This window comes from Otolemur garnettii, unplaced genomic scaffold, assembly GCF_000181295.1.
Source record: "Otolemur garnettii isolate 467f Iridium unplaced genomic scaffold, OtoGar3 scaffold00038, whole genome shotgun sequence".
Taxonomy (NCBI): Eukaryota; Metazoa; Chordata; class Mammalia; order Primates; family Galagidae; genus Otolemur; species Otolemur garnettii.
The window spans coordinates 15,661,404-15,672,595 of record NW_003852433.1 but is presented as its reverse complement, the minus strand read 5'-3'; the positions used below and the strand labels follow the sequence as shown (position 1 = coordinate 15,672,595).

At 41.5% G+C, this 11,192-nt stretch overlaps 1 protein-coding gene across 3 annotated transcripts in view; it reads right to left on the bottom strand.

Annotated features, from left to right (window-relative positions):
• Positions 1-11,192, bottom strand: part of NAA25 (N(alpha)-acetyltransferase 25, NatB auxiliary subunit) — an 85,509-nt gene that overhangs the window by 33,144 nt on the left and 41,173 nt on the right. For all 3 annotated transcript variants that reach the window (XR_002773430.1, XM_003789967.3, XM_023513283.1), the window contains 5 exons: positions 10,636-10,714; positions 9,806-9,917; positions 9,125-9,214; positions 6,972-7,141; positions 4,366-4,478 (listed from right to left, as the gene is read on the bottom strand). Coding sequence is in view for 2 of the 3 variants with exons in the window: in XM_003789967.3 (XP_003790015.1) it covers positions 4,366-4,478; positions 6,972-7,141; positions 9,125-9,214; positions 9,806-9,917; positions 10,636-10,714 (564 nt within the window). In the remaining variant the exon portion in view is untranslated. The remainder of the gene's footprint in view (positions 1-4,365; positions 4,479-6,971; positions 7,142-9,124; positions 9,215-9,805; positions 9,918-10,635; positions 10,715-11,192) is intronic.

The following is an 11,192-nucleotide window of genomic DNA, read 5'->3' as shown; positions in this document are numbered from 1 at the left end:
GGCTCATGCCTATAATCTTGCCTATAAACTTGCCTTTGGGAGGCCAAGGCAAGTGGAATGCTTGAGCTCATGGGTTCGAGACCAACCTGAGCAAGAGTGAAACCCTATCTCTAAAAATAGCTGGGTATTGTGGCAGGTGCCTAGAGTTCCACCTACTTGGGAGGCTGAGGCAAGAGAATGGCTTGAGCACAAGAATTAAAGGTTGCTGTGAGTTATGACGCCATAGCACTCTCCCAAGGGTAACAAAGTGAGACTCTGACTCAAAAAAAAAAAATAAAATAAAATATTTTTTTTTATTAAATCATAGATGTGTACATTGATGCAGTCATGGGGTACAGTGTGCTGGTTCTATACACAATGTGAAATACTTTCAAACTGGTCAATATAGCCTTCGTGTCATTTTCTTAGTTACTGATGTTAAGACATTTATACTCTACATTTAGAAAAATTCACATGTACTCTTGTAAGATGAACCATAGGCATGAACCCACCAATCATCCTCTCTCCCTCCACCCATCCCCCCAAAAAAGATTTTAAACATTTAAACACTGTGAAAATGTTTCATAAATTATACCATATTAATACCAATTATAGCCATAAAAACATTTTTAAAATTCTATTATAAGGAATTTATAAGGAATAAACCCACAAAGACGAACATGCAAAGAGGCAGATACACAAGTATAGTCTCAGACACCTGGGAGACTGAGCCCACGTGTTCTAACAGCCTGGATAACAGCAAAACCTGCTCTCTCAGACAAAAATTTTATTTTAAAAAAGAACATGTAAAAAGATGACAGTAAATAAAAAATTATCAGCAAGATTTCAAAACACACAAGGCAGAAGGGCAGGTAGTAATAACTAAATTACAGGGCTGCAACCTAACAGTACACAATGGGGAGTATAACAATAGGCAGCAAGCCTATTCTAGTCACAGAACCTTGATCAGGCTGAGATTAAGGACACCAGGTGTCCCTGAAGGCTAAGATGCTTATGAGTCAGAAATAGAATTTGTTAAATTCTGTCAAAGAAGTCAGGCCCCTCTGCAAGCTCCCAGATCAAATAAATGCTTAGTAGGAGTAGAAGCCTGGGGTTTTATAGCTAGAAGAAACTGCCCAGAGACACTGTAGGCACAGGGACTGTAGGCGCAGGTACAGCAGTCACAGCTGAAAAATGAAGATAGAATAAACTTTTACTTATAAAATGATTAGTGTTGCTCGGTGCCAGTAGCACAGTGGTTACAGTGCCAGCCACAAGCACTGAGGCTGGCGGGTTTGAGCCAGGCTCGGGCCAGCTAAACAACAATGACAACTGTAACAAGAAAATGGCCGGGTATTGCGGCGGGTGCCTGTCCCAGCTACATGGGAGTTTGAGTCAAGAGAATCACTGAAGTTCAAGGGTTGGAGGTTGCTGGGAGCTGTGACGCCACAGTACTCTACTGAGGGCGACAGGGTGAGACTCTGTTTCAAAAAAAAAAAAAAAAAAAAAGCGATTAGTGTCCAGGCTGGGTGGTAGCTCACACCTATAATTCCAGCACTCTGGGAGGCTGAGGCAGGTGGATAACTTGAGCTCAGGGATTTGAAAACATCATTGATGAGTGGCAAGATTTTTAACTGTTGAAGTCATCCTGCAGTTACAGAGTTGGGGCAGCAAAAAACCTCTCTCAAAATTTACATAGAAATACAAAACTCAATGCACAGCTTTAAACCCTTAATCTCACAGAACAGTGACTACCTTATCACTACTAGCATTCCAGTAGCATTCCTGTGAATAGATAATCTTACTACTTGGGAATCACATGAGAAGATCTAAGATTTTTCAAACACACCCATCAGGTAGGTACCGAAAGGTTTATTGGTACTAGATTCATGGTAGCAACCCTTCATGAAACTCAGTTAAAGGCAATATTAAGTGTCCTGCTGATGCAGCCCTGCCATTTGATGCTTAACTTACAAAACCATAAGCACTGTATGACCAGGTCAGTTGTTCTCTACCTCATGGCAAAATTAGTGAATGAGTTCCTCTCATATGGTTATCTACATTCTGCTTATAACCCTTGTGTGAGTAGCAGCACCTATAGCTTAGTTGGCAGAGCACCGGCCACACATGGAGGTTGGCGGGTTCGAACCCAGCCTGAGCCAGCTAAAACAATGACAACTACAACAAAAAAAATATATATATATAGCCAGGCATTGTGGTGGGTGCCTATAGTCTCAGCTACTTGGGAGGCTGAGGGAAAAGAATCGCTTAAGCCCAAGAGTTTGAGGTTGCAGTGAGCTATGACATCACCTCACTCTACCCAGGGCAACAGCTTGAGACTCCATCTCAAAAAAAAAAATAAATAAAATAAAATAAAAAATTAAAATTAAAATGAACTGGTGTAATGCCATGTACATGTAGTCTCATCTACTCATGAAGTTGAACAGGAATGCTTAAATCCAGGTGTATGAGGTAGCAGTGAGCTGTGATTATGCCAATGTACCCTAGCTAAGGTGACAGAGTAAGACTCTATCTTTAAAAAAAAAAAGTGGCCAGGCACAGTAGTACATACCTATAATCCTAGCATTCTGGGAGGCTGAGGCAGGATAATCCCTTGAACTCAGGAGTTCAAGACCAGCCTGAGCAAGAGTGAGACCCCATCTCAACTAAAAATAAAAAACTATGGATGGTGCCTGTGGCTCAGCAGGTAAGGCGCCAGTACTATATAGCAAGGGTCGCAGGTTCGAACCCAGCCCCAGCCAAACTGCAACAACAACAACAAAAAATAGTAAATAAATTAAAAAATAAATAAATAAAATAAAAATAAAAAACTAGCAGGGTATTGTGGCAGAAGCCTGTAGTCCCAGCTACTCTGTAGGCCAAGGCAAGAGGATTGCTTGAGACCAAGAGTCTGAGGTTGCTGTGAACTATGATGCCATGGCTCTACCCAGTCTTAAAAAAAAAAAAAAAAGATAGCATGATGTGGAATTCTGGTGACAGGTGGTGAGACTGCTCTGTATCTCAACTATGGTGGTGGTCACATGAATCTATGTACTATATACAGCACTAAGCAGACAATACACATAAATACACACAAATGAGTGCATGTAAAAATTGGTGAAATCTGAATAAGATCAGTGGATTATATCAATGTCAATTTCCTAATTATGATATTATATCATAGATTTTAAAGATGTCACTGAGGCAAAAATAGATGAAGGGTTATATGAGATCTGTTTATTTTCTTCCAGCTACAAGTAAATCTATAGTTATCTCAAAATAAAATAGACGAAAAAGGAGAATCAAATTATCTGTCAGAGATTTACTCCCACTATGGCTTAACATAAGAAAACATCTCTTAGGTGGCACCTGTGGCTCAGTGGGTAGGGCGCCGGCCCCATATACCAAGGGTGTTGGGTTCAAACCCAGCCCCAGCCAAACTGCAACAAAAAAAAATAGCCATGTGGGAGTTCTGGCAGGCGCCTATAGTCCCCAGCTACTCGGGAGGCTGAGGCAAGAGAATCAGCTAAGTCCAGGAGTTGGAAGTTGCTGTGACCTGTGACACCACAGCACTTTACCAAGGGTGATAAAGTAAGACTGTCTCTTAAAAAAAAAAAAAAGAAAGAAAAGAAAAGAAATCATCTCTCTCTCTTTTTTTTTAAGACAGAGTATGACTATGTTTGTCGCCCTCAGTAGAATGCTATGGTGTCACAGCTCACAGCAACCTCAAATTCTTGGGCTTAAGAGATTCTCTTGCCTTAGCCTCCCAAGTATCTGGGACTATAGGCGCCCACCACAACACCTGGCTATTTTTTGGTTGTATTTGTCATTGCTGTTGGGCAGGTCTGGGCTGGGTTTGAACCCGCCAGCTCTGGTATATGCGGCTGGTGCCCTAGCTGCTGAACTATAGGCACCAAGCCAAGAAATCATCTCTTCAATGTGACAGCATGTAGACTACTTAGCTTCATAGGGCAATTAGAGTGAACACCACTCTTACAAACTTTAGAAAAGAAACTCAAACACTTAATGTCCAAGTTTCTTTCCCCCCGCCCCCAGAGACAGAGCCTCACTCTGTTGCCCCAGGCTAGAGTGCCATGGCAGCAATCTTAAACTCCTGGGCTCAAGCAATCCTCCTGCCTCAGCTTACCAAGTAGCTATGACTATAGGCGCCCACCACAACATCCAGCAAATTTTTCTATTTTTAGTAGAGATGGGGGTCTTGATCTTGCTCAGGCTGATCTCAAACCCTTGACCTCAAGGAATCTTCATGCCTCAGCCTCCCAGAATGCTAGGATTTTAAGCATGAGCCACTGTGCCTGGCCATTAACCTCTACATTACAATAAAAAGAGGCACTCAAACAGAATTCTAAACTGGGTAGTACTTACTTTTGTACACTGTGTAGTGGGCAAAAGGTCAACAAACACCTTAAGATCTGTAAAACAACAAGGTTTATCCCCAAACTTTTTAAAATACTGGAACATTAATTCTTCTGGATCACCTAAGACAGAAAAATAAAACCATTAAATCATTCATAGGATGAAGCAATTTATAATTTAAGTGAGAGATCTAAATTGAAACATTTATTTCAATTAAGTTAACATTTTGGGCCTGGCATGGTGGCTCATACTTGCAATCCTAGCACTCTGGGAGACTGAGGTGGATGGACTGCCTGAGCTCAAAGGTTCCAGACCAGCCTGAGCAAATTCAAGACCCTGTCTCTAACAAATAGCTGGGAGTTGTGGTGGGCACCTAGAGTCCTAGCTACTTAGGAGGCTGAAGCAACAGAATCACTTGAGCCCAGGAGTTTGAGGTTGCTATGAGCTATGACATCACAGCATTCTATGAAGGAGACAAAGTCAGACTATGTCTCAAAAAAAATTTTTAAAAAGTTAACGTTTTGCTTGAATCAGAATGAACGTTAGAAGACGGCATACTAGGGGGTGTGTGTGTGTGTGTGTATGAGACAAAACCTCACTCTGCCCTAGGCTAGAGTGCCATGGCAGCAATCTCAAACTCCTGATTTCAAGTAATTCTCTTGCCTCAGCCTCCTAAGAAGCTGGGACAAAACACATGCACCATAAGGCCTGGCTATATTTTAGAGACAGGGTCTCACTCTCGTTTAGGCTTGTCTCAAACTCCTGAACTCAAGCAATCCTCCTGCCTTGTCCTCCCAGAGTGCTAAGATTATAGATGTGAGCCATCACTCGAGGCCTGGCCTTCCAGTTTTAAAATCCAGTTCAGTGACTCATGTCTGTAATCAGAGAAATTGGAGAGGCCAAGGAGGGAGAATTGCTAGATGCCATGAGTTCAGGACCAGACCAGACAAGAACCCTAACCTCTTGGAAAAAAAAAAACTGATCCAGTATAATGAAGCATACCTCCTGGATATTCAGAAGACAGAAGGAGTTCACTTAAGACCAGGAATTTTTAATACAAATTTTAAATATAAAATGAAGCTGAAAATTGAGAGAATTACTGCTTTAAATTTTAAAAATTGTAGCTCAGCAGCTAGGGCGCCGGCCACATACACCAAGTCTGACAGGTTTGAACCTGGTCCAGGTCAGCAAAAGCAATGACAACTGCAATGAAAGAAATAGCTGGACGTTGTGGCAGGCGCCTGTAGTCCCAGCTACTTGGGAGGTTAAGGCAAGAAAACTGCTTAAGCCCAAGTGTGAGGTTGCTGTGAGTTGTGATGCTTCAGCACTCTACCCAGGGCAATAGCTTGAAACCCTGTCTCAAAACAAACAAATAAAAACACCTAACTGTAGATATACTTAAAACTGTGCATTAATTCTTAGTATGAGAAAGATCTACTGCTTTTTCCTTTAAGAGGAGGTCATTTTTCCAGCCAAAGGTGTACCAGCACAACTATGCCATCTTCTACTTATTATGCAATACATCATACCGAAATATTTTACAAAAATATCTAAAGGCTATCAAATTTCTAGAAGGCTTCTCTGAATATTTTACTATCTATATCATTCTTTTCTCCTATCTTGTCATTATCCTTAGAAGTTTTCTCTCAAGTTACAAATAACTCTAATTCTGTCATACAGACTTTCATCAATGCTTTTGTGATGCTTAGAGCAGATTTTCAAGAAACCTTCCATCTACTTCATTAAACTTTAAAATTGTTCATTTTTGGCTCGGCACCTGTAGCTCAAGAGGCTAAGATGCCAGCCACATACACCAGAGCTAGCAGGTTTAAATCCAGCCCAGGCCCACCAAACAATAATAAATGGCTGGGCGTTATGGCAGGAACCTGTAGTCCCAGCTACTTGGGAGTCTGAGGGAAGAGAATTACTTAAGCCCAGGAGTTGGAGGTTGCTGTGAACTGTGATGTCATAGCACTCTATCCAGAGCAACAGTTTGAGGTTCTGTCTAAAAATAAATAAATAAATAAAATGAAATAAAATTGTTGATTTTACTTTGAAATTGATTTTATTTTATTGTTGGGTCAGCAAGACAATGTCTGACAAAGACTCTGATAAAAGTGAAATGATACCGTAAAGCCAAGTGAATACTTGATGTTTAATTTTATGAGTGAAAAATTAGAAATTTTTTCCATTCATTAGAAATTTCTTCAAGTTAGGCAGGGCCTGTGGTTCAATGAGTAGGGCTCCGGCCCCATATACCCAGGGTGGCGGGTTGAACCCAGCCCCAGCCAAACTGCAACAAAAGAATAGCCAGGCGTTGTGGTTGGTGCCTGTAGTCCCAGCTACTCGGGAGGATAAGGCAAGAGAATCGCCTAAGCCCAGGAGTTGGAGGTTGCTATGAGCAGTGATGCTACAGCACTCTACCAAGGGCGACAAAGTGAGACTCTGTCTCTTAAAAAAAAAAAGAAGATGAAGAAATTTCTTCTGGTTATGAAGAGGTTTGCTTCCCAAATATGACTCTGTCACTGTAGGCCTCAGAAAAGAAATATTTCATTTGAATAATGAGGGCGTCCCTGTATCTCCTCAGGGATCCCAAGTATCATATAGTTTCTTACCCAGTTTATACTCATCATTACAACCTTGACTTCGTAAACGCCTAATCAGCTCCAGTTTAGCTAGATGTGGTCCTCGAAGATGTCGAGAACTTTTAGATTCTTCTGTTATCCGATCTTCTATAAACTTCACAGCTTCTTCTGTGGAATAATGTACTTCCCCTTCTAAAGAACTGGGCATGAAAACATAAAAAAAGGTATTTTTATTGCCTCTATTGTCCTTCCCAAAGCTTAAAGTCAAGCCAAATTTATTTTAAGAAAAGAATTAAGGCTCATCGCCTGTGGCTCAAGTGGCTAAGGCGCCAGCCACGTACATCTAAGGTGACAGGTTCAAATCCAGCCCAAGCCCACCAAAGCAACAATGACGGCTGCAACCAAAAAATAGCCAGGCATTGTGGCAGGCACCTATGATCCCAGCTACTTGGGAGGCTGAGGCAGGACACTTGCTTGAGCCCAGGAGTTGGAGGTTGCTATGAGCTGTGATGCCATAGCACTCTACCCAGGGGGACAGCTTTAGGCTCTGTCTCAAAAAAAAATAAAATAAAAAAGAATTAAAAAGAAAAACCACTTTGGGCGGTGCCTGTGGCTCAGTGGGTAGGGCGATGGCCCCATATACCAAGAGTGGCAGGTTCAAACCCAGCCCCAGACCCACCCAAACTGCAATAAAAAAAATAGCTGGGCGTTGTGGCTGGCGCCGGTAGTCCCAGCTACTTGAGAGGCTGAGGCAAGAGAATCAGCCCAGGAGTTGGAGGTTGCTGGTGAGCTATGACACCACGACACTCTACTGAGGGTGACAAAGTGAGACTCTGTCTCAAAATAAAAAAGAAAGAAAAATCACGTTGATGAATATTAAGCAATAAAAATGGGAATAAGAGAGAACTATGAGCATATTCTAATTGAATTACTCCCAATTTTGGCATGTAACTAATGCAGTGATTAACCATCTCTATGTCTTTAAAAAAAAAATGTATAATTTCATGTATGAAAATATTGTCAATGGCCAGGCATGGTGCTCATGCCTATAGTCCCAGCACCCTGAGACATAGGAGGACCCCCTGGGGGGCCAGGAGTTCAAGACCAGCCTGGGCAAAACAGCAAGATGCTATCTCTACAAGAAAACAAAAAATTTAGCTCAGTGTAGTGATGTGCACCTATAGTCCTACCTACTTGTAGGCTAAGGTAGGAAGATAGCTACAACACAGGAGTTTGTGGTTACAGTGATCTGTGATCATACCATTGTATTCCAGCCTACATGACAGAGCAAGTCCCTGTCTCCCAAAGGAAATAATTGCCTAATAAAAATATAAGTAAATTTTACTTTATTGCTTAAAAGCTGAGAAAAATTAGATAACATTCTCAAGTAAGCATGTTCGTAACTGGTATCTTAAAGGGACAAGTACAGTGGCTCATGCCTGTAATCCTAGCACTCTGGGAGGCTGAGGTGGGTGGATTGCCTGAGCTCACAGGTTGCAGACCTGCATAAGGCAGAGCAAGATCTTGTCTCTAAAATAGCCGAGCATCATGGCAGGCGCCTGTAGACCCAGCTACGTGGGAGGCTGAGGCAAAAGAATCACTCAAGCCCAAAAGTTGGAGGTTGCTGTGAGCTATGATACCATGGCACTCTGTGTAGGGCAACATAGTGAGACTCTGTCTCAAAAAAAAAAGCTCCCTCCAAAAAAAGGATAAAAGAAAAACAAAGGAAATCTACAAAAACCCAAGTATCAATAGAAGGTGTTAAATGAATTATAGAACATCTCTAAAACGCAGTACTTTTTGAAGATACTAAAATGAACTGAAAGAGGCCAGCTCTAGCATCTCATGTCTATAATCCTAGCACTCTGGGATGCCAAGATGGGTCAATTCTTGAGCTCAGAAGTTCGAGACCAGCCTGAGCAAGAGCAAGACCTTGTATCTAAATATAGGTGGGTGTTGTGGCGGGCACTTATAGTCCCAGCTACTTGGGAAACTGAGGCAAGAGGACTGCCTGAGCCCAAGAGTCTGAGGTTGCTATGTGAGCTATGATGCTGCAGTACTCTACTGAGAACAAAGTTAGACTACGTCTCAAAAAAAAAGGAAACTCAATATGCCTCATGGAAATCTTTTAGGTCCAACATATTAAAAAGAGCCATTATAATTCAGAAATGATGACAACTTACTGTTCACCTTCAGCAGGAGGAGTCCAGGCTTCATCAATCAGTCGAAAGACAGAATCGAAATAAGTCAGATAGAACTGCCAGTCATCTGAGCTAAAATCAGATTGAATGATGCACACAGGATTAAACCCAAGTTGTGACAAAATTGTCTTAGGAACCATGGTATTCAACTTACATTCTAAGTATATTTGGGAGTATACAAGAAGTGGCCTACCTCTCCCTCTGTGTTTCCTCTGCAGCCTTAATAGGGCATATTGCAGAGGCATTTTCAAAGTAAAAAACTTTTAAGAGATTATTCTTTAATAAAATGACCAGGCCCAGAAAACTAATATTATTAATAGAAAACTCCCTAAATAATCACTTCCTAAATGAGGAGGGGAAATGCTGCAGGAAATAAGCCTCTCTCTTTTAGGCCAATACTGAATTTGATAAATTATTTCTAGCATTCCTTCTCAAAACCCTACTAATATTTAGCACCATGATAACTGAGAAAATAAAGTAATATTATACATCTTTACTGAAAGGTGAAGGCTCATGGAAAATTTTAAAAATCATCCAGGATACAACTACTAATACAATACTTTATGCCTAAAAATCTCAAAATGCACAGACACAAACAAAACTCAGTAGCAAGGCCTTAAAGCCTCAATTCAGTCTTATGGTACAAAAGCAGAATCTACTCACTTTTTGAGTAAGAGGCGCCGAGAAAGGGCATTGCACTCTGGCCACTTGCTCAACTTCTTGTACATAGCCATGCATTTATTTTCTCGACTCTGAATCTCACTTGTCAATTTCTCTACAATTAAAGGGTACAAAAGTTGGTAAACTGACTACATTTTACTAAAAAACCAGAAGAAGGCACCTGTAGTCCAGCTATTTGGGAGGCTGAGGCAAGATGATTAATTGAGCCCGAGTTGGAGGTTGCTGTGAGCAATGATGCCATGGCATTCTACCCAGGTGAAAGAGTAAGACTCTTGCCGGGCACAGTGGCTTACACTTAAAATCCCAGCACTCTGGGAGGCCAAGGCAAGAGCACTGCCTGAGCTAACAAGTTTGAGACCAGCCTGAGCAACAGCAAGACCCTGTCTCTAAGCCGGGTGTTGTGGTGGGTGCCTGCAGTCCCAGCTACTTGGGAAGCTGAGACAAGGAAATAGCTTGAGCTCAAAAGTTTGAGGCTGCCGTGGGCTGTGATGCCAGGGCACTCTACCGAGGGCAAAAAAAAAGAGTAAGACTGTCTATTTTTTAAAAAAGGTGGGAGGAAAAGACTTTTAGAGATCTAAAGCATAATCTTTCACACACCTTAATTTTCTGAACTCATTATTTTTAATTAAAAATATTTTTAAAAATAAAGTCTGTAAGAACATAAAATGATCTTAAGTGATTTCTTTTATGTCTTTATATTTCTTTCTGCATCAGAAATTTCCTTCTCCTCACCAGAAAATGGAGTAGAAAAAGAGGAACTCTCCATAATAAACATTTTTCACACTTAAATAGGAATATTTAATTAGAATTACCTCCTAATTTCCCTCTGATGACATCCAAGGCTTCCTGGTACTTTCCTAAACGTTCCAGGATCATATAATAAAGTTCAACCTTACAGAAAAAAACAATTAAGACATGCAACCATTGAAACTTTACAATAATAGTCATTCACATGTTTTAAAAAAGTTATTTAAGGCTTGGCACCTGTGGCTCAAGCAGCTAAGGCGCCAGCCACATACACCTGAGCTGGTGGGTTCGAATCCAACCTGGGCCCGTCAAACAACAATTACAGCTGCAACCAAAAAAACAGCCTCGCATTGTGGCTGGCGCCTGTAGTCCCAGCTACTTGGAAGGCAGAGGCAGGAGAATCTCTTGAGCCCAGGAGTTGGGGGTTGCTGTGAGCTGTGATGCCACAGCACTCTACCCAGGGCAACAGCTTGAGGCTCTGTCTCAAAAAAAACAAAACAAACAAACAAAAAAAACGTTATTTAAGGGTGGTGCCTGTGGCTCAGGGAGTAGGGCACTGGCCCCATATACCAAAGGCGGCGGGCTCAAACCCACCCCAAACTACAACAACCAAAAAAAAAAA